Raw genomic sequence first — 23,733 nt, forward strand, 5'->3', positions numbered from 1 at the left:
GTCATAGCCTAGTCCGAACTACCTAGTCCGTGCCGCGTGTAGCCGCGCGGCACGGAGTCCGCACTAGTGGACATTTAAAAATGGCAGTGTCCAGCTTTATGCAAATGAAGCCCGGGAAATTCAAATCCCGGGCTTCATTTGCAACTCCGGTTGCCTACATTACCACCCTAGTTCGAACTAGGGTGGTAGTGTAGACATACCCTGAGTCAGTTGTATCCAGAAGAGGAAACTTTTTTGTATTCTATGGATTATGGAACAATGACACTATTCAAGGAAGCCTCTGCAATTTTCCAGAAACAACTGGTTATATAGCTGACAAGTCGCATCACTTTCCATGATGGAATTGTGTTCCAAATGTTCTGAAAGGTGAAGCAAATTTGCACCTCCTAGTTTACTTCAGTGATCTTGATGAGATACATGCATAGAATCAATGCTGAGATGTTGCAAAGCATATTAGAAAACATGTTCATTGCAAGGTCAATATGGGTGAATGTCATGTGAGAATCCAGCTAACTTCCTAAAAATCAGAGTTCCAATAATTAGCAGTTGGGCTAGTGAACTTTACAAAATTTGTCAGACTGCAGCTTGGATAGAACTCCCTACCAACTCTTTAATAGAACTGGTTGAAAATTTTGATTAAAACTTTGACAAAACAGAAATTGTCCTGAGTAAATTCTCCAATATCAACATTGAAAAATTGTTTTCCAACACAAAAATTTCAATTAAAATTTGAAATTGTACACATAAATCCTATTTTTAAAATTTATAATGGAAAGCAAAACATATTTTTCAACCACCTCTATCCACTAACACAAACAATATAGTCTGCAGAAGCATATTCCCATTTTACACTAATTTTAGGAGATCTGCATCTTTTAAAAGGTTTGTATGTATAACCTTAGATTTTGGTTATTTTTTTTAAATACCTCACATCCATTGAACATGAATTAAAGCTGAATGGACTTCTGTTCGAGATTTTGGGGGAACAGGAACAGAATCAGGCTCATAATGGTAAACAGGAAATATAATAAATAGTTCTGACTTATGTTTTTAAACATTAAATAATCATGCAGCATTCAAATCATATGATCCAAAGTTCAATATGGCATAACTGCTGATATTTAATTTTTCCACAAAGGATTGCTATTAGAGGGCATTACAAATTAAATATTCACTTCTAATTTACTGGCTCTGTGGAGGTTCTCAGATATAATTTTACATGAGTGTATTGTTTTTGTTTTATCGTTCTGGTTTTTTCCTGGCTCTCTTATGTATGTCTCATCACAATCTCAATAGTCTTTGCTTTGACTTATTTTCTTTTTAAAAAATATTTTGGGTTGTAGTTTGATCTTTCACAGAGAAAAATAAATAATTCTATTTAAAAAGTCAGTATTATGAATTTTCTCCAAACAGCATCAATAAACTATACATAAGTTTAAATGGCATGCAATAAGGGCAAGTGGATAAAATAGAAAAGAAATAAAGACAAGAGAAAAAAGTGATCATTAATAAAATGAATGTATGTGCCAGATACAGTTAGTTTGTCTACTCTGATTGTCAATTCTGTCTTAAGCTGTGACCTGTACATAAATTAGGTTAAAAAAAAACCCATGCTTTCCTGAGATCTGTTTGTTCTGAGTGTGCAAAGCTCTGAACTTTAGAGACCAAGGCATATAGAACAGTATTGTTCCTTATGGATAGTGCTGAGAAAGTCCAAAAAGCAGATGAAATTAAGTGGATGCAGTCAGTATCTGACCATTTTTAACATAAAAGATTTTCCAGTGGGATATTTTCCAAATATCCTTCAACCACCACAAATGTTGGAAGAACTTTTTCTCAATCAAAGCAGTATTGTGCATTTTGCTTATGCTATATCAAGAATCAGAATAAGAGTATCTTATTACTTTCAGGTAAGATGAGATGCTATCAGTTAACTGCTTCCTTTCGTTTGTCAATAATGCCACACCCTATTCTAGTTTCATGTGTAGAAATAATGGACTATCTCTTTATAGCTATTATTTGTTATGATGATGGGTTGATCAGTATTTTATCCTACTAAAAACTATACATATGATAGCTTGTTTTGTACTTGTTTCTTAATCTTACCATTTATATTGTATTAACAAATATCCTGTAAAAGTGACACAGGCTATAGATAAAAGTGATTACATTGGTGTCCAAGAAAAATGACAGCCAAAAAGACAGCAAAATTTGTGAGGGCTAAAGGAAACAACAAAAGACTACTTTGACTTCTTCTGTTTTCAAGATTAAACATGTTATGAAAACTTACTCACTTGGCTGAGGAACTTGCTGTGTTGTTTTTATTGAATTTACAATAAAAACAGCTCCCTCAAGACTAGTATTTTAACATTTAATTTCAGAAGTGAATGAAATGATCTATGAAAGATTTTGAGCACTCTTAAAAGGGTTGTTTATAAAGCACTTTGAGTTGCTTGGAGGAAAAGCAGTTTAAGTGACATGTACTGGTAGGTAATATAAAGCATATACTAATATTCTGGTAGCCTGTAAAATAGCATATCAATGCAAATTAAAATAAACTGTACCAAGTGTATAATATAATTGCATTTAGTGGTTGTGGGGCTAAATCATTGCAACTGTAACCTCACGTTTTGTGACATTGCTTGAAATCTTTAAAGGAATTTTTATCATATAGGCAGTCCCCGGGTTACGTACAAGATAGGGACTATAGGTTTGTTCTTAAGTTAAATTTGTATGTAAGTCAGAACTGGCTCCAGATTCAGCCGCTGCTGCTGAAACTGACCAGGGGCTGACTACAGGAAGCTGGAGGCAGAATTGCTCTGCCCCCAGCTTCCTGGAATCAGCCACTGATCAGTTTCAACAGCGGCTGAATCTCGAGCCTGGGACAGAACAGCTGGGCTGCCAGGTAGGTCCCTGCAGGACCAACCCAGCAGCGCCCCAGCTGCTCTACCCCAGGGTCCACAACAAAAGCCTGGTCTGCTGGGGGGAGGAGGGGCGCACTAGCTGCGCCCCCCCCCCCAGCAGACCAGGGACACGGGGAGCAAAGCGGCAGCGGCGGCGGGGTGCCGCGCCTCTGAGGCTTTGCTCTGGCAAAGCCTCAGAGGCGCGGGACCCCGCCGCCGCTGCGGCTTTGCTCCCGGTGTCCCTGGTCTGCTGGAGATGGTCCCCAGCAGACCAGGGGCACCCGGAGCAGCTTTTCTCGCCCCGGAGGTCGAGGTGGCGGGACCGCTGTGCTCTGGGCGGTCCCGCTGCCTGCGAGCTCCGGGGTGAGAAAGCCCCGTTCGTAAGTGCGGATCCGACGTAACTCGGGGACTGCCTGTATTTGTACATGGTTATTTGCTATGGACACTGTGACTGCCTCCCATGCCATGTGAAAATTGGCTTATGAATATGCATAACTTGAAGATTTTTGAATCAGGTATAGCACATAGGAATTCAGATTTGTTTTTCATATGGAGTTTAGGGTTTTTAATATGGACTTCAGTTATTAATCTACTGAATTTTATAACTTTTTAAAATGAGCTACAAGATAGCTCAAGGCACTAAAATTAGGTTCACTTTGCCAGTGACATTTTGAGGAAGAAATTAGTTTGACAACATTATAAAAATGTTGTATAAAAAGTTATTGGAGAAAACTGGATGGTCACCATCACAATGTTTGAAGTGGCTCATGACTGTGAATGCTAACTTCAGGCCAGACTGCCAAGAAGCAGGCCAGAGACCTCAAACTAGTTATGTGTTATATCATTAGGTTTCACCAACTCAGTAAGAAGTGTGAACTCCTAAAACATTATAACAGTTTTACCATGGAGTCACAGACAGTCCCCTTGGGCATTTCTATCTTGCCACCCAAGCAAGCTGGACGCAGTGACAGCTCAGGCTGCTTTCAGTCCCAGGAGACCAGTCATTTATCCCAGGCAGGGGCGGATGAGAGTGCCGCGGGGCCCAGGCAGCAAAATTTTGCGGGGCCCCCCCTTTGACACAGCGCATGCGCCGTTGTGCCAAGACGCATGCGCAGGGCCTCGGGAAGCGCAGGGCCCGGGGAAGTCGCCCCGCTCGCCCTGCCCTAAATCCGCTGCTGATCCCAGGTCAAATTTGTACTTCAGAGCTCATACCAAAGACAATGCTTGTAGCCAATCCTGTAATTATGTAAAAATTTATCAACCAGGAAAAAAGAAATAAGTGAGTTATTGCAAGGTTAAAGCAAGCAAATGAATTATACTTGATGGTTTTCCAAGGTGACAGTTATTGTAATCCATTAGTCCTGAATGCCTTTTAGATCTAATCCAGGCGGACACTGGGGGTCTCACCTGTCAAAGTCAAAACAGAAAAAAAAAATATTGTCAGCTATTTTTATTTCTTTTTTTCACAGTTCAAAATGATGGGATAAATCCTTTCGACCCTTTTGCATGTAGACTCTTCATGGGTGTGAAGGGACAATTAATAAAGTTTTTGTATTGGCATGTCCCACAATGGCCCATTTAGTTAATAGTCTTCTGATGAGCAGGAGATAATCCCTCAGGATAGATTTACAGTTGCACAGCAAACTTTTCTTACAGTTATAAAGCAAGACTTAAATATTAATCTATAATGTGTGATTGCATGTAGCAATTTACAAGCGCTTCATAAAGTCTAAACACTAAACACATTGTTATAAGTTCAATTCTGGTCTTCACCACACTAAGATACCGGCAAAACAGACTTTAAGCCTTCGCAAGGAGTAGCAACTGGTTTGCCCGCATCACAGCCACAGCTTTAGAATAAAGTAATCAGACTACTCAAATGTAAATGATGGCCAGTTTAAAAGACATATATTTTAATATCAACATTTTATTTATGAAAAATAATCCTCTGGCTCTCAATTGGACTAATATTATTTTGTACTTTCATTTCCAGACAGTGTCAAAATAAGTAATATTAAACAACCCTGAGCTAGTAACATTACTAAAGTGGGACTTTTCTTTAATTTCAGACCCATAAATGAATCCTAATATTCTAGATCTTCCTGAGCCAAGAAAAAACCTTTGGGATATAGTTGGCTCAGAAGTTAAATCTCACAGAATGAAATAACTAAATGTCATGCATTTCAGTAGCACAGTATCTGATAGCAAAATAAATACTGATATCACACACACACAAAAAGCAGACAAAGGGGCTACGTCTACACTGGCCCCTTTTTCGGAAGGATTTCCCTATTCCCACTTTCAAAATTAGCATGCCCCTTCCGAAAAAGGGGCCAGTGTAGACGTAGCCAGGCAATTTAGTTCTTTCTGGAGAATAAATGCAGTCTTAAAATTGAGTTGGGAAACTGGTAATGCGATTATTACCATAATTAAATGTATTTAAGCTTCTATGGGCGTGAACCTTAATTTTGTATTTCCTGTATTTTCACAAGTTTTGAGGTTCGTTTAATCTCATTTACAGTAATGGCACATGATACCATGGGGCAATCTTAATTCTGCATTAGCAAAGGTTTTTTTTGCCATTTACTATTTTTACATGTTTGAGACTTTTGCTGACAATCACCCCATATGAATGCTACTCTCCATATAACCAACAGGAGGTAACTGAACAGCAGCAGCAACCACAAAATAATCTAGGACCTTCAGATAGAGACAAAAGAAGAAATGGTACCAAGAAGCAAAAGTACAAAGCAGGACAGGGAAGAACATGATACTAACAGAAAACTCATAAACAAGTACTTGAATAATATAGTTTAGAGCAGGGGTGTCCAAACTTTTTTCAAAGAGGGCCAGATTTGATGAAGTGAACATGCGTGAGGGCCGACCATTTTGCCTGACATTCTTTGAACCATTAAAATTAAATGCAAATTAACTATTTTATGCAAAGTTTATTGCAAACGGCATACTTTTCATTTCGTCACATGGATGACAAATCTAAACAGGTGTTAAATCACTCTGCCTTTCATATCTGAAGGCCAGATGAAAAAAAAAAATACAGGAAGCTGAAAAATATGTCAGGAACATTGTAAAGTACATTACATATTATTGGTAATAAAGGTTGTCTGTCAACTTTTAAGTTCAAAAAATATGAACAGGAACATAACACCAAGTATACATGTTGTGTCCAAATATATTTATAACTGATTTAGACCAACTGACATTAACTGAGATTTTACAATGTGTTCATCTCAATACATATGGATTCGTTGGGGGCCATAAAAGATAGATATTGCCAAATTACCTGGGGGGCCGTATTAAACCAGAACACGGGCCACAATTGGCCCGCGGGCTGGACTTTGGACATGCCTGGTGTAGAGTATGCTTATAAAATTTAGTGATGACCCTAAGCTCTGGGAGGGGCTGCTTGCACAGCTGGAAGACAGGATTAGAATTCAAAAGGACCTTTACATATTAGAGTATTAGTCTGAATTAAATAAAATTAAATTTAACAAAAATGAGTGCAAATTACTTTACTTTGGAAGAAAAAAAAATCAAATATACAACTTCAAAATGGGGAATAACTGACTAGCTGGTAATCCTGAAAAGGAGCTGGGGGTTACAGTGGATCACAAATTGAATGTAAGTCAACAATGTGATGAAGTTGCAAAAGAGGCTAATTTAATTTTGGGGTGTATTAAAGGAAGTGTAAATAAAACATGGAAGATAATTCTCCCACTTTGCTTGGCAGGCGTAAGGACTCAGCTGAAGTACTGAGTCCAGTTCTAAGCCCTACACTTTCTGAAAAATATGGACAAACTAGGAAAATCCAGAAGAGAGCAACAAACATACCACCAGATTTAAGAAATTTGATAAATGAAGAAAGGTGAAACAAAACTGAGCATGTCAAGTCTTGAAAGAAGTAGACTGAAGGGGGTCTTCGTATGTGCTTAGGGTGGTTGGGTCTGAGTTCAGCTATAGTCTCTGCACTGAAAATAGGACACAGACTAATGAAGTAAACTGTAGCAAAGTATGATTAGGTACCCATTTTCTAGCTATAAGGGTAGTTAATCTCTGGCACAGGCTCACAAGGGAAACTGTGGAATTCCTGATAATCTAGGTTTCCAAAAACTGGTTGGCTAAACATAACGGCTAGGGTGTACAGTAATTCCTCATTTAACACGGTAGATACGTTTCAGAAAATGATCGTGCTAAGTGAAAACGTGTTATGTGGGGTCAATTTTCCCATTGAAAATAATGGAATACATGGAGGTTGCATTTCAAGCGCATGTGCGATCACAGCTTCAGCCTGCACTTGTTAGCAGCTGGGACCAGGACATAAGGTTGGGGGAGAAAGAGGACTAGGTTATAGCAGGGAGGGGAGGTGTTTGGCTCTGGAGAAGGGAAGGAAAGAACGGGGGAGGGGGCTTGCAGCTGGCAGCTGAGTTTCCCCAGCTGGCCAGTTACTGGCAGCTGCACGGGACTTCCCCTGCCTCCTTACAAAGCAATTGAGGTTCACTACTCGCTGTGCCGTTCCCCGGCAACCCCTGCTTGCCGGACACGAGGCATCTGGCCAGAGGGGGTCGCCGGGGAACGATGCGGTGAGTGGCGAACCTCTGTTTTGCAGGGAGGCAGGGGAAGCCCTGCACAGGAAACCCAGCCACCAGCTATAAACTGGGGACGGAAGAGAGGGAGTGAAGCATCCCCAGAAGGGATCACCAGGGAATAGCACGGCGAGCGGCGAACCTCTGCCACTTTGCAGGGAGGCAAGGGAAGCCCTCCGCAGCTGCTGGCAAGCAGCTGGCAGGTAGGGGAAATCGTGTTATTGCGGGGACGGGTCTTGTTGTTCAAAAAATATTCCCTAAAAAAAAAAAAATCGTGCTATCACAAAAAAGTGTTAAGCAGGCATGTGTTAAGTGAGAAATTATTGTACATGTTCAGCCTCAGAAGGGGGGGAGGGGGCTTACAGAAACCTGCAGCATCAGCTGGCTCCATGGGAGCCAGTGCTGCCAGAAACTGGCTTTTAAGCTGGCTCCCAGCAAGGAGCAGCTACCACCTACCGCCATTCCCAGGGAGTCAGCTGCTGCCCCTTGTTGCTGCTTCTACATCAGAGGCCGCAGCCCACTGCCCAGGAGCTGGTATATGCCGGGAATCAGCTTTTAGGGTGGCTCTTGCCATGCACCGGCTCCCATTTTGCAGAGGGGGAGGGAGCTGGCTCCACAGGATGGGGCGGGAGCCCGCAGGTAACCATGAGCGTTAAGGGAAAAGCCTTGGCTTACGGGTTAACCATGTTCAGGGTTTTACTTTGGCAGCCCTAGAACCGATCGGCAGGGAAAGGCCGCGGCCGGGAGGGCGCAGCAGCAGGTAGAAAATCCAGCGCTGCGCAGCGTGACGCCGAGCCCGTACGACTGGAGAAGCGGCGGCGCGCACAGAGCTCGCGGACCTTTCCCCCACCCAGGACAGCGACCGGGAAAACGGGGCCACCCTGGAGGGCCCGGGCAGGCCGCTGACTCTGAGGGGCCAGTGTAGCCGGGTGCCTGGAGGCCGCCGCCGCCCCCCCCTAATCACCGTCGGCGGCAGCCGCCTCCCACACGCGGCCCCTCAGGGAGGCTGCGCGGCGGGGAAAGCAGCGGCTAAGCGCGCGCGCCGCTCGAGGGCGCCTAGGAACTCCCCCCCATCGCCTCAACGGCTCCCAACTGCGCCCTGGCCCAGCCGCCGCGTCACCCATCCGGGTTCCTTCCGCCGGAAGCGGACCCCGGCGTCACACCCAATGGGGTCCGGCGCGTTTAGCCCCAGAGAGCAGTGGCTCCGGGATTGCCCGTCTCGCTGACCGGGCGCCGGGGGGGGAGCCGCCCTGGCGGGACCCGGCCTCCGCGGGGGCGGCTGCTGGAGCAGAAAAAGCGGCTTTCAGGCCAGAGGCAGGGCTAGAGTCGGAGCCGCCGCCGGAGCGAGGTGAGGCACCCGCCGTGTGGGGCTGGGGGGCTCAGCGCTGAGTCTCTCCCGGGGACTCGGTACCGCCGGGGCCTCCCCTGCCCGGGCTGGTGCCGCAGCGCGACGTGGGGCCGTGCTCCCCTCCTCGCCGGTCTGTGCGGCCTCTCCCGCTCCCCGCGCAGCGGGACTGGCGGGTCCGTCCTCCCTCGGCAGGGCGCGTTTCCTTTCCGGGACCCCGACCCTGCTCCTCCCGCCCACCAGGGGGTGGTGACCTGGGGTTCCTCCCTTCCTCCCACTTCTTCGGGCGTGTGAAGGAGCCCAGTGTGCCCCGTGCCCTGGCGCTGCGGGCTGGGCCTTGGAGCCTCACCGAAACCAACCGGTGAAATGCACCCAGGAGCGCTGCGCTTTTGGGTTAAAAAAACAAACTTGATGATAAAAACATTATGCTCGCAAACACAGCGACCGCCGGAATCATACACGCCTGTATAGGAAACGACCAGTGTCAGTTATCTTAGCAAACCCACTAGCCTGATGGTTCTCAAACTTGTTGTCTACGGCCTGCCATGCTCAATGTAGACCTTTCCATGGCTTGCCAGCCAGCCACCCATAATGACAAAATGGGAGCAGGAAGGGGTGGGGGAAGGGAGGGAAGAAGGTAGGGTGTAGGAGTAGGCTCGGGGTGCAGGCTTTGGGTGGGAGAGAGGTGCATGAAAGTAATGGAAGTGCAGAATCTGGGCATAAGGGTGATGGGGGTGCTTACCTGGCTTCGAGCCTCCTGCCGCTCCCAGGCATGCCCCCTGTTCCTCCCATAGGCCGTGATTCTGGTCTGTGGGAGCAGTGCGGAAAGTGTTTCCTCCCCACCCCAGCTGAGTGAGTGGGAGGGGAATGGATGTGCAGGGAACTGCTTCCTTCCCTGCAAGCCAGATCCAACCTGTGAGGCTTCCCCCTGTACACTCCCCCAGTGGGAAGCCAGCACTGGTGCTTCAACTTTGTGAGGGGAGGGATGTGGGGCTGGAGTGCCAGCACAGACTCTCCGCAGGTGGGGATGAGCCCTGAGCCCATGGCCCACCTGCAAGATAATCGGACCATGGTTTACGAACCACCTGCACTAACAAATAATGCCAGCACAGTCTGTTCAGATTCAAAATCTGGATGTTACTCAGAGCTGTGTTTCAGCATTGAATTATCAAAAATATTTCTGTTCACAAACCTAACCGAATATAAAACATCACATGAAAACTGGGTTAGGTGTCCTGTATATAGAAATATTGGTCAGAGACCTTCATGAGACACTTTGTAGAATATTTTTATTGGAAGAGTAAAATTATTTAAAGTTTCATTGCCTTACATTCTACAGGGCATAAGATCATTTCTCTGGATCCCTATTTTATTATAGAGTAGAAATCTTTGCAGGAAATTACATTAGACTTATTCTTTCTCCCCATATACTATAATTTTTGGATGTTTCTCCATCAAAAGAAAATTCTGTGATGCATTTGACTCTATACAGCAGTGATCTCCAACCATTTGTAAAGCTAGGATCACTTTTTTAGTTGTGAGGTTAAACCCAGGATCTACCTTGTCCCTTCCCCCAGGACCCGACCCATCCCATCCCATCGGCTCTGCCCACTCCATTAAACTTTTTCTCTCCAGCACTTGCTCTCCCTACCCTCATTCACTTTTACTAGGCTGGGACAGGCTCTGGACCAGGACTAGGGATGTTAAAGACTATGCTTATAGGTTAGTCTTTTGACTAGTCGATTCTCACCCTCCCTCCCCTCTATGAGATAGAGGCAGCAAAAGGGGAGGAAGGGTATTTCAAAGCGGCAGCGCTGTACCCAAGGCTGTGTTTCAAAGGGGCAGCTGCTGTGGTGGGCTCTGTGCAGCACTTCCAGTGAGGGCTCTTGTACATTTCAAAGAAGGAATGCCGAGTGCCTATTGACTTATTGGAAGTTCCGTCAACTAGTCAATTAACCGCATTTTAACATCCTTAACCAGGACTTAGGGATTTGGGTGAGAAGTGCAAGCTTTGGGAGGGAATTTGAGTCAGAGTATTGGAGTGTAGAAGGTAGGACTGTAAATGGTTAACCGGTAAGGACTGAAGTATCTTCCTCACAGGGCTGGCCTGTTGGAGCAGCTTCTGTCCATGTGGACCCAGCCTACTTTCCCCTTTCCCCTCCCTCCTCCCCCGCCACAGCTTACATGCTGGCTCCCAGGATCAGGACTGGCATTCTGGAGAGCCAGCTATGCTGCAGGCTCTCCAGTACTGCAGAGTCTGCAGTGAAGCCTTCCTGGGAGCAGGGCCATCAGCCCCCGCCATCCCACTCCCAAGGAGCTTGTATCGCTGCATACTGCAGAGGCGGCAGTGAAGCCTCTCTGGGAGCCAGTTTCACTTCAGGTTCTGTAGTATAAAGAATACTTCCGAGCTCATAGCACGATGGGGACTGCAAAGAGTGGGAGGAAGCAGGAAATGGGTGGCAAAGGGCAGGGGTAGGGACAGCAGCAGTAGGAAGAATGAAAATTAGAGGGCTTCCAAGAGAGGGGGGAAGGAGAGGAGTAGCAAAAACTGAGGCAAGAGTGGATGAGAGGAAACAGGAGACCTAAGAGCTGATAGCATGAGAATAGGGCAGCGGTAACCTGAAGGTAATGGGGCAGGAGAGAAAGGCACTTACAAATAACAAATTTGTCTATGAGATCGGTTCTCTTCAATATCTTCATCAGTGATTTAAATGATGGCACAGAGAATACGATTATTAAGTTTGCAGATGATACCAAGCTGGGAGGAGTTGTAAGTGCTTTGAAGGCTAAGGTGACCATAACTCAAAATGATCTGGACAAACTGGAGAAATTGTTGGAGGTAAATAGGATGAAGTTTAATAAGGACAAATGCAAAGTACACCACTTAAGAAGGAACAAAGGCTGTGTCTAGACTGGCCAGTTTTTCCGGAAAGCGGACTTACCAGCTGTCTACACTGGTCGCTTGAATTTCCGTAAAAGCACTGACGATCTCATGTAAGATTGTCAGTGCTGTTGCAGAAATACTATGCTGCTCCCGTTCAGGAAAAAGTCTTTTTCCAAAAAACTTTTGTGCAAAAGGGCCAGTGTAGACAGCAAAGATTTGTTTTCCGCAAAAAAGCCCCAATCGCGAAAATGACGATAGGGGCTTCTTTGCGGAAAAGCGCGTCTAGATTGGCCACGGACAGTTTTCCGCAAAAAAAGCTTTTGCGAAAAAGCGCCCTGCCAATCTAGATGAGCTTTTCCGAAAATGCTTTTAATGGAAAACTTTTCCGTTAAAAGCATTTCCGGAAAATCATGCCAGTGTAGACGTAGCCAAACAGTTTCACACATACAGAATGGGAAATGATTGTCTAGGAAAGAGTATAGCACTGCAGAAAGGGATCTAGGGATCATAGTTAATGACAAGCTAAATGAGAGTCAACAGTGTGACACTTGTAGAAAAAGCAAATATGATTCTGGGATGCATTAACAGGAGTGTTGTTAGCAAGACACAAGAAGTGATTCTTCCACTCTACTCTGCATTGATTAGGGCTCATTTGGAGTATTGTGTCCAGTTCTGGGCCCTACGTTTCAAGAAATATGTGGAAAAATTAGAGAAGGTCCAGAGAAAAGCAACAAAAATGATTAAAGGCCTAGAAAACATGAGCTATGAGGGAAAACTGAAAGAATTGGGCTTGTTTAGTTTGGAAAAGAGAAGATTGAGGGGGGACATGATAGCAATTTTCAAGTTTCTAAAAGGTTTTACAAGGAGGAGGGAGAAAATTTGTTCTCCTTGGCTTCTGATAAGACAAGAAACAGTGGGCTTAGGTTGCACGTTAGGAAAAACTTCCTGTCAGGGTGGTTAAACACTGGAATAAATTGCATCGGGATGTTGTAGAATCTCCATCACTGGAGATATTTAAGAGCAGTGTGGATAGACATGTATCAGGGATAATCTAGATGATACTTGGTCCTGCTGGGGGGGCAGGGGACTGGACTCTATTACCTTTCAAGGTCCCTTTCAATTCTAGTATTCTATGATTCTACATTGGGATTGAACTATTACCCCCATATATCTGTGAGGGGAGAGAGGAGATGAGTGCATTATAGGACGGTGATGACATGTACCCATAACCATCTTTTGCACAGTTTTGGTCTGAGCATACACGGACCATAACTGAGAATGTAAAGAGTCACAGGTACAATGGAATAGCTACCCACTGTGTATCGCTCTCAAAGTTGATGATATTCACTCTACTGGGGACGTGCTACTTCCAACTACATCGAATGCTTGCACACAGTGGGGACATGCACATTTGAACTTTACAAAATCAGGTGCTAAAAATCAACCTTAATAAATGTGACCTTCTGTCTGTGTGTACATGGCCTAAAATATGCTGGTAAAAATGCTGGTTGTGATGGTCCCACAAACTGCTCACCACAGTACAAACACATGCACATAGTTGTCCACATAATAACCATCCCAATCCCCCACACTCCTTGCTGAGCACCCTAGGAAGTGACCAGGGAGCTGTGGTGGGTTCCCTGGGGAGCCTGCAAGTATGGGGGGGAGGGGCAAGGGAGGGAGTCGCTATCTCTTTTGGTTGGCTGTGGAAAGGAAGTGCCCTGACCCATTGGGCATTGCTGGAACTTGTTCTACTCTGCAGACACATCTGGTGAACAGTTTTCTGTTGATTCATGTTCAGTATCGGAGGAGAAGGAGCAATTCAAAGTAGTGAGCCCAGCCCACGCCCCTCTCAACATCTCCCTGCCCCTTTAAGTACCTTTCAATGTAAAAACAACCCCCTCCTCTCCAAAGGGGAAGCAGAGACAAGCCCTTAGAACAGGGGTCTGCAACCTATGGCTCTAGAGCCAAATATGGCTCAGTACAGAACTAAATATGGCTCTCTTGTCATTCTCAAAATACACACAACTTTTTAAATTAAATTGAAAAATTAATTCAAAATTTAAAAAAATTGCATACTTATGTCAGATTTTTTTTTTTGTCTATTTCACCTTTAACTGTTCATTTTAACAACCATCCATTGTCTCCACTCTTTGGGGGTCATGCATAGTCTCTTTATTTGATTGGCCAAAAATCCTTTCATCTCACCAGCGTTACTGTTACTCTAACGCTGTAACAGTAAAAATGGTGAAGAGAAAGAGAGATGAGTACTGAAATTTTCAAATGGAATGGACAGATTTGTATGCATTTGTGGATTGGCCTGGATCTCCACTTTGTCTCATTTGTAGTGAGAGACTGTTCACAAACAAACAAAACAATGAATTTCATGACAAAACATGCAGCATTTGCTACAAAATACCCTGAGGGTGATGCACAGAAAAAGCCTGTGAGGAGCTACAGTGAAAAATGAACATTGGACAAGTTAGCCTGCTTGCATGGTCAAAGAAAGGTGGGAGCTTAGACTTCGCAAGTTTTGCATGCTCATACAGCATTATTTGAGAGTGGAAGCATTTCACTGATGGGGATTGCGTGAAGAGATGCATGCAAGAAATTGGTCACAAAGTATTTGGCGAGTTTCACAACAAAGACAAAAATCTTACAGAAAATTCAAGACATGGCATTATCAGCAGAAACAGCTCTTTGTGACTGAGCTGTGAAAATGTCCTATCAAATTGACAAGGAACAAATGCAAAATTTGATTATGGCTACTTATATTTCATTTGCTTTAAACAAGATAACTGACATATGTGACATTAATCAGTTGTGTATTCTAGGATGATACATTTGTGGAAATGCTGTGCACAAAGAAATGATTGAGCTGTTATCAATGCAAAATCAAACAAGGGATGAAAACATCCTTAAAACTGTGGGGAACTTTGTGGGCAGCAGTTGTGTTGGTGTATACAGATGTTGCACCTGGCAAATAGAGGGGATTCCTTATTCTTGTCAGAACAGCTGAACTTCTATTGCATTGTGCATCAGGAGGCACTTTGCGCAATCTTGTGGAATTGAATTCGGAAATGTAACGTGACTGGTCATTGACATTGTCAGTTGGATTCTTGCTGAAGCCCTTAGTTGCTGTCAATTTCAGTCACTGGTTGAGGAAATAGATTCCAAATATCTCAATCTACTAGTGCACAATATTCACTGGTTATCTCATGGCAAAGTTTTGTCTCGTTTTGCCACCTGCATTAATGAGATTGACTGACTGGTTGCTCAAGTTTTAGAAGGGTATCAAACATGCCAAGCTTTCCAGATTGTGACTGGTTGCTTAAAGTTTGACTGACTGGTTGCTCAAGTTTTAGAAGGGTATCAAACATGCCAAGCTTTCCAGATTGTGACTGGTTGCTTAAAGTTTGACTGACTGGTTGCTCAAGTTTTAGAAGGGTATCAAACATGCCAAGCTTTCCAGATTGTGACTGGTTGCTTAAAGTTTGACTGACTGGTTGCTCAAGTTTTAGAAGGGTATCAAACATGCCAAGCTTTCCAGATTGTGACTGGTTGCTTAAAGTTTGACTATCTCATTGACATTTCCAGTCATTTGAATGAATTGAACCTTAAGCTACATGGCAAGGAAATACAGTACTGACTCCGCAGCGGGCAGTATTGGGATTTGAGTCAAATTGACTATCTCCATTAAAGATATCCACATAGGCAGACTGGCACATTTTGAAAGATTATGAATGTTGCTATACGGCATGTTTTCTTGTCCTCTAATCATTCTTGTCTCTTCTCCAATTATCAACATGAGTATTGTGCGGTATTCTAGCAGTGGTGACACTAGTGCCAAATACAGAGGTAAAATAATCACTTTACTCTACTTGAGAGATCCCTGCTTCTGGTTCCCAGGATCATATTAGCTTTTTTGACCACAGAGTCTTATTGGGAGCTCGTGTTCAGCTAATTATCCACCATGACTCCAAATCTTTTTCAGTCACTGCTTCCCAGGATAAAGTCCTCTAAGTATGGCCTGCTTTCTGTCGCAAGAATCACAGGTCCGATGATGCATACCCAAGTGGGGAAGGACAGAACCAGGTGTACAGTTTTATCAAATAAAAAAATATTTATTTATGACAGTGGTGAATTTATAGTATTTATTCTAAGATTTTTAATAGACCGTGTTAATGATGAATTAACAGTATTTATTATTTATTCTATGATTTCTAGTTAAACGTGTCAGAGATATAAGGTTGGGAATGGCATGGGGAATAGTCTCTAATCTTAAAATATCCAGCTACACTAATTAAATAACAGTGATAACTAGAAACTCTATGTACTACCCAAAAACAACTAGAACACTAAGCTTATACAACAAGAAAAAATCAAATCATACATACCAACTTACACAGCACACGGAACATTTCACAGATATCGGGGGAGGTGGTTGGTCGGTTGATTAGACCGGCAGCGCTTTGAAGTATACAAGAAGGCACACGCACGGTGGTACGTGTGTTGCGAAGACCTCCTAGAGTGAACTGTGGGATGGATATTTATCCCCAAATCTGCACATTGCTTTCCCGCGCTTGCATATTACCATATATGGCCCAATGGTCACCAAGTGGGGGGGTCTGTGTCCCAGGGGTTGGGCGCAGTTCTCACGCCAAGGTGACGGGTGGGAAAGTCTGAGGCTATTTTCCCCTTTTCACATATTCCCTTTTTCTAAAGGCAATGGTATGCAGGAAGGGTGCGGCCGGTTTCTCCCAAGGAGTACTGCAGCCCACTATAGCAAGAGTGCCCTGGCCAAACTTTTTTACTGGGGGGGGGGGGCAGTTTCTTTTCTCTAACACTTTCCTTGTTCTTAGATGTTTACATTAACATATAGCCATATTAGAATGCATATTGCTCACTTGTGCCCAGTTTACCATGCAATCTGGGCTATTCCAAATCAGTGACTTACCTTCTTCATTATTTACCACTTCCCCCAGTTTTGTGTCATCTGTAAGCTTTATCAGGATCAGTGATTATTTTATGTTTTCTTCCATGTAATTGATACAAATATTAAATAGCATAGGACTAAAAACTGATCCCTGCAGGATGCCACTGGAAACCCAACTGATTGATGTTGATTCCCCATTTACAGTTGCATTTTGAGAGCAATCAGCCAGTTTTTAATCCACTTAACATGGCATATATTAATTTTGCAGTACGAAGTTAAATGTTTAATATATTGTCAGCATTATTACCTCTAATCAATCAAACTTGTAATATCACAAAATATATCAAATTAGTTTGACAGGCTCTTTCTTCCATAAACCCATGTTGATTTGTGGTGTTACATCTCATTTCTTTAATTCTTTGTTAACTGGTCCCCATTATCTTGCCTGGTTTAGATGTCAGACTGACAGGCCTAAGAATACCCAGGTCATCCCATTTACCCTTTTAAAAAACTGGCACAAAAATAGCTTTCTTCTGGAATGTCCCCAATGCTACAGGGATTATTGAAAATCTTGTAAAATTCCTGCACCTTAATCTATCTGGACCATCTGATTTTAAAAAGTCTAACTTTGGTAGCTTGTGTTTAGCATCCTTCACAAATACTAGAGCAGGGAAAGAGTGTTACTATCCTCATATGATGATACTATATAACCTGTTCTCCCCCCGCATACAAATTGACAATATTAGTTAAGACACTTTTTTGTCTTTTCTACATTATTATTATTATTACAGTATTTCTTCTATTTCCATTTAGTAATGGTGTGATACCATTGCTAGGATTCTTTCTGTTCCTAATATTTTAAAAACTTCTGTCCTTAACTCTGCACTAGGATGGCACTATCTGCACTGATGGATTCTTTTCCCGTGACCACAGTAACTTTGCTTGTAATAGCAGATGCAGCTGACATATAGACAGGTGTAAATATGAACACATTAAGCAGTTCTAGAAAACTTCTCTTGGTCAGATTCTGGAGATTTGTGAGGAGCATCTGCTGCTTCCCTTCTCTAAAGAAGGAAATCTTAATCCTAACCTTAATCTTGTCACCTGTTTTACTCAACACCAATTAAAGTATTTTAGGAAGATTGTAAGAAGACAATGTGCATCACCATTTTTGTGTAAATGACACACAGCTGTGTGTATCTTTCTTAAAAGATGCAGGCAATGAGCTCTTCAAACTTTCCCACTGTATGAAGGAAATTGGAATCTGAATGAAAAACCATCTGTCTGAATTTAAATGTGGGGAATATGCAGATTATGCTAGTTAGAAGTGATAAGCACTTCAAGGACATAACAGCTCTATCAAAGACATTAACCCATAAATGAGGTATATAGCTTCAAGGTCAGTTAGGATTTTTTGTTGCAACCAGTTCAGTAGTAGTTGGCACTGTACAGCCTTTGAGTTTGCTATGCCAAGAGGGTTATGTTTTCTAAGTGGGAGGTAGAGAATTTTCAGCAAATGCTCTGGGCTTTGGAAATTAGAAATTCATGGTCAAAACAGATCTTAGGCTTGTTTGAGCAAAAAAAAATAAATGACTTTAATCAGGCTTTCTCACAAAAATGAAGTTGCAGAAGGGTCTGAAAATATTCTCCTGGATAACAGAAAATGATCTTGCTGGGTTTGGAGTTGGGTCTCTGCAGGGAGAAGTCAATGCCAGAGACCCCCATGTACCAGTGATGAGGGGAGTGAGGCTTAGACACCACAGGGAAAGTCAACAATGAGGCATTTCAGTTTTAATATGAGCAGAACTTGCAGTAATTAATAATTTTGTAAATAGCCCATAGGAAATCGCTGGTTTCTTTAGAAATAATACATGTGTGTGAAAGGAGTAGCTAGATTTTGCAAGAAAACAAGTCTCTCAGCTTGACCCCTAAGGAATTGGGTTTGAAAAAGATATGAACAACACAGAGGTATTGTAATGGAAGTTAGACATTAACTCTTAAATGAACATATATAGGCTTTGAAATAACTTTCAGACTGCAACAAGCCAGAGATGGATATGAAAAATAAGTTGAGGAAGAAGTGTCAATGAAGTCCAGAGATAAAAATCTTGATCATCTTGTGGTAGAAAATTGTCTCTGAGCACTGAAAGGGCTCATAAGCTTCGTGTCTTGACATAAATGCAGTCTGTCAGGTACGTGTTGGATGTTGAAACCCTGCTTTGGCTGTTAGAAAGGAAAAGGGGTTCTCTTTTCCCTTCTCTCCTACCAGGGCCTCTGATCCCTTCAGTAAGGAGACCTACGGCTACAAGTAGGATTCCACCAGTAAGAACATTCTGCCTTCCATGCTTGAAAGCCTAAACCTCAATTTTTCTAGCCCCACCATTTTTGTAGAATGCAGCTTTCTTAGTGGGTGGTGGATAATAACACAGTCTCTGAAATACCCATGGTTTTACCTGTTTGAGGCCTTGCTAAATTGGGATTAGAATTTGGAATTTAATCTAAAAGTAAACGCCGAGTATGCAGACTACTGGGGTGATGTGCTCACAATCCGTTGAATAAAGGGCTGGCTATTGTTCATAATCTCAGGAATGCAGGAGGGCTGTCCTCGTGTAGACGGCTACGCTATTAATGGATAAACCTAGGCTTATCGGTTATTCTTGTCAACTGTATGCATTCCCCCTCCCACTTGCTGCCTCTGGATCTGTATGATATGCAGAAGTATGCTTGATAGCCTTCTCATAAACCTAACAGTGACTTTAACCTAACTTGATAAAATTACAATCACACGTAAGCTTCAAATACACAGATACTTAATACTAGCATATCCCTTACTCCCTGCGAGCACTGGCTCCTGCCTGCTGTCCCTCCCCTCCTCTCCCCTGCTCGCTTCCACAGAGGAAGCAGCATGGTCTGTGGCGTAGAGCAAGCAGGAACCAGTGCTCCTAGAGAACCAGCTTAGAAGGGCTTCTGCCTGCCACTCCGTGTGTAAACACTTTTACAAAAATAAACATTTGTTAACCTCCCTACTCTACCATAGTTTCTATTACCTTGTTTGTCTTTAACCAATTTTTGAAACCCTATATGTGATGTAGGTGATGGATAGCCAGCTGAGAATCTGTCCAATTAAAATTACAGTGATGGTGTAGGCCCCAGGGGGAGCAGGGGAAGCTACTGAAGGATATGAAAATATTTCCACCTTTAATTTAGGGTGTTTGTCAGCCATTTGTTCATCAAATTAGCAAAATGAGGTTACTTTTGAATCTCTAGTTCTGTGTAACTATAGCACTTTAACAAGGATGGACTTTTATTTCCGTCTGTATTTGGCCATGAAGTTGGCACAAGTTCTTTCTGATTCATGAACTTTGTAACCATTATTCCTGCTTTTGTAACAGCCTGGTGGTAGTATGCAATGCAGTCTGCTTGGGGCTATGGCATAAATCAACTGGGAATCTAAAGTACATAACGCAGCACTCAGTTGCTGTGTGGAGTTTCTCTCAAACTGTTCTCTATTACTTGGAATTGGCTATCTGTAGCTTCCCAGGTGGACTTAATGGTTCCTAAATGATCTGGAATCTCCCTCTTTGAGAGCTACCATTTAGTCCTGTGTCCTATTGTTGCAACTGAGGTTAGTGGATTACTTGTGAACTTCAGTGTAAACATTTGGGTAATTTGAAAGAAATTAAGGAAATATATGTGCGGCTTTTTTTTGTTCATTTTGCAGCACTTGCATATTGTCTGTTTGTTCTGCTGAATAGTCAACTAGTTTAGGTTTTTTTGTTGGAGACCCTTTATAAACGTTAACAGGAAAACAAAACTCTTTAAAAAAGAGAATTAAAACAAAATTAACATTCTAAATTATAATTTTGTAAAAAGTATTTAAAATAACAGAAGATAAATGTCCCTTTTAAGTTCTTGCCCCGCTGCCAGTTTCCTTACAACCTCTGTCAACACTGGGTGCAATATTATGCCATGAAATTCCAACTCTTGGCACAAAAGAATTAATAAAGCAAATTAAAACTGTTGCATGAAAACTTATATGGCCGTCATATATTTCCTTTCTGCTTTCCATGAAAGGATATTATGAATACCACTTAAATTAATTTTTTAAAGTTTTTATTTTGTCTGATAAAATAACACTTTATTTTCCCGTTCTAGATTAAGAACTTCCATGACCTGGAGACAGTTTGACTTGTTTTGTTCTCTTTTAAACAGGAGATGATACATAGAAATGAATCCTGTACTTCAGGGCAGGTACCTATGACCTACTTATGTTGCCTGGTTTACATATTGCAAGAATGGACCGGTGTGGAGTACCTTGAGGACTATCTGAATTATGTGGCCTACCTTTTATGGGTGTTTACTCCACTCGTAATTGTTTTTATACTTCCTGGATTTCTCCTCCTCCTCCTCTACGTTTCCATTATTTTACTTTATGTTTATAAGAGGAAGAATGAACTGAAGGAGGCTTATTCCCATGATATCTGGGATGGTGCAAGGCAAATGCTGGCAACCTTATGGGATGGACATGCAAGAATATGGCATGGTAAGCAAGTGCTGATACTTTCGTCACTAAAATTTAATGACTTAGGCCTGTCTGCCTTCTTTTTCTTATTTGCAAATTTATTTGCTCCAATAATAAACATGTGATTGTAATGGACAATGTGCTGTGTTTGATGCCAGGTGGGTCCCAGAATATTAGAGACATTAGGTAGGTGTTGAATCAACTTCTGTTGGTGATAGACAAGCTTTTGAGCTTATACAGAGCTCTTCTTTAGGCCACCTTGTGTCTTTAATGATTCACAGGGTAGAGGATAAAATTAAGAGCCTAAGCAGCACCTCAGTTTGCTCTTTTTGTCTCCAGCTCTCCCAGTCTCAAACCATGTTTGAAGGAGGGATTGACTCCCCTCTCCCCACCTGCAAGGCAATAACAGGCATTGATTAGGCCTGGTTCCATCCTTTGGGTATGACTCCGTATCTTCTTAAGACTGCCACTGAAGCAAAGAGCCTAGCAGCTTCTCTACCTTTCTTTCCTTTCTGCTTCTTCTTGATTTCTCACAGCTGATGTTAGATGAGGGGCCTGTTGACAGAGAGACCTTATATTCTGTACAGACTGGGTAATGGACCTGTGATTTCTTTCCAGGTGAGGAGGGGAAGAGAGAAATTCAGTGAGCGCTAAAAGAAACTATTACTTCAACCACTACAGATAATCTTTCTGCAGCCTCAAGACAACCTTTACCCTAACTGGCCCTTATCAGCCTCCAACAGTTTAAACAGTTTTGTCTGAGAAAACAGAAAAAATTTGTGCCAGTAGAGAGATCATTCTGTCCCTTACTCCATTAAAGCTCAAACTGACATTAGACTAATAAGTGTTTCTAATAGTGTATGTAATACATGCAAACTCTTGGAATTTGAATATACCTCATGGGCCAAAGTGGTGTCTTGCAGGATGCAAATGACCAAACCCTGTAACTTTGATTGGGGTTTTTCTTTTTGTTTTTTGTAAGGATTAGTTTTTAAAGTAGTGTCCCTATGAGTGCTCCACTTTAGGTGCATCCATACCCATACACCTCATATCAGAGATATCCGATAGCAGTGAATATTGGCCCACATGTGCATGCTCTCTGAGGCTACGGCTACACCGTGGTTTTTTTTTCCCCCCCTCTCTGGAAGAAGATATACAAATCGTTCTCGCATTTGCATATCTTCTTCTGATTCTTTTTGCGGAAGAGGTTTTTCTGATATTTGGCCCATCTACACAGGGCCAAATGTCGGGGAAAAGCCCTCTTTCGAAAAACCACTTATTCCTCGTAAAATGAGTTTTGCAAGGTCTTTCGAAAGGGGTTTTTTTTCCTGACATTCTGCCCTGTGTAGACGGGCCAAATATTGGAAAAACCTCTTCCGCAAAAAGAATCAGAAGAAGATATGCAAATGCGAGCGTGATTTGCATGTCATCTTCTGGAAAAAAAATCCCAGTTTAGCTGTAGCCTGAGTAATATGCCCTAGATTGAAGTTCTCTAGTGCTGCATGGGTGAATCACCCAAGGCTCCTTCTCAACAACCCTTGGCATGAGATGAAGCATGAGCAGAGGCTGATAGATAATTAGTTCTGAACCTTGTTTTAATTTACATCGTAGCTAATAGAGTTTCTGTTGTTTTAGATGATTACTGTTCTCTTCCTCCTTTAAAATGTTTAAAAAAATGCTACCAAACTTTTGTTTGTTTGTTCTGGCTTCAAAAACAGTTCTCTCTCCTCCTTCCCCCCATTCTTATTGATGTTTTGTTATTCTCCCCCTGTGGGGAAAGAACCGCAAGAAGGGGCATGCCTATCTCTCCCAGGTTAAAATGTTGCCTTTCCTGCAGAGAGGTGATTCCAGTTAGCAATGGCTATTTGGTGCTTAGGAAAATGCCAAATATCACAGAAGTGTCCTCACTTTAAGTTTTGGCAGAAGGTACAAGAAAAGTCCTGAATTAACACTCAGTCTCCTGATGATAGAGCAGGGGTGGGAAAAATATAGCCCATGGGCTGGATCTGGTCCATTTAACATTTCTGTTTGGCCTGCCGTGACTCCCAGCAATTGAGGAAACTGCTTCAGGTGCTTTAAATTGCTGCTGAAGCCTTGGGTGGCACAGGCTGGCCAAGTGCTAAAACAGCATTAGACGCTATGGACACAGCTACCTGCTCCATTTCAACAGTGGTAATGATGAGAAGAGCATGGTGGCTTCACCTATCTGGTCTCCCAAGGGAAGTCCAGATGACTGTAGAGAGCCTTTCATTCGAAGCATCCAAACACTTTGCAATAGAAGACAGACATTTCACTCCATGCACTGGTCCTACATGCTTGCACAGAAAAGAAAGTATAATAAATCATAGATATTGAAAAGACCACTTGCCCTTTCCCTCTACCCCAGAGACACTATGAACCCCTGTGAAATTCAGTAAAGGTGTATCTTTCAGCCATAACTGCCTTTTATCATAAGATAGAAGACTATTCATCCTACAACAAAAGGATTCCTCAAGGGTGTGCGTAGCCTCTTCCTCTAAATCAGATGTCCTATACTAACATG

The 23,733-nt window shown here is 42.7% G+C and overlaps 1 protein-coding gene and 1 long non-coding RNA gene across 4 annotated transcripts in view; one reads left to right on the forward strand and one right to left on the reverse strand.

Moving 5' to 3' along the window:
* Positions 1-4,222: 4,222 nt before the first annotated feature.
* LOC142827063 (uncharacterized) lies at positions 4,223-9,713 on the reverse strand. The gene is made up of 2 exons (XR_012901449.2): positions 9,592-9,713; positions 4,223-4,310 (listed from the first exon to the last, which is right to left on the reverse strand). It is a non-coding gene; the product is annotated as an uncharacterized LOC142827063 (long non-coding RNA).
* The window catches only part of LOC102446935 (DGAT1/2-independent enzyme synthesizing storage lipids-like), a 32,533-nt gene continuing 16,282 nt past the window's right edge, over positions 7,483-23,733 (forward strand). Inside the window, exons 1-2 of one of the 3 annotated variants that reach the window (XM_006126323.5) lie at positions 7,483-7,707; positions 20,882-21,212. In XM_006126323.5, the coding sequence (XP_006126385.1) occupies positions 20,885-21,212 (328 nt within the window). In that variant the 5' untranslated portion in view covers positions 7,483-7,707; positions 20,882-20,884. Of the gene's footprint in view, positions 7,708-8,712; positions 8,853-19,975; positions 20,295-20,881; positions 21,213-23,733 lie in introns of those variants that run through there. The other 2 variants (XM_006126322.5, XM_075920685.2) reach the window with 2 other exon arrangements.

This window comes from Pelodiscus sinensis, chromosome 2, assembly GCF_052426305.1.
Source record: "Pelodiscus sinensis isolate ZL-2025 chromosome 2, ASM5242630v1, whole genome shotgun sequence".
NCBI classification, from domain to species: domain Eukaryota; kingdom Metazoa; phylum Chordata; order Testudines; family Trionychidae; genus Pelodiscus; species Pelodiscus sinensis.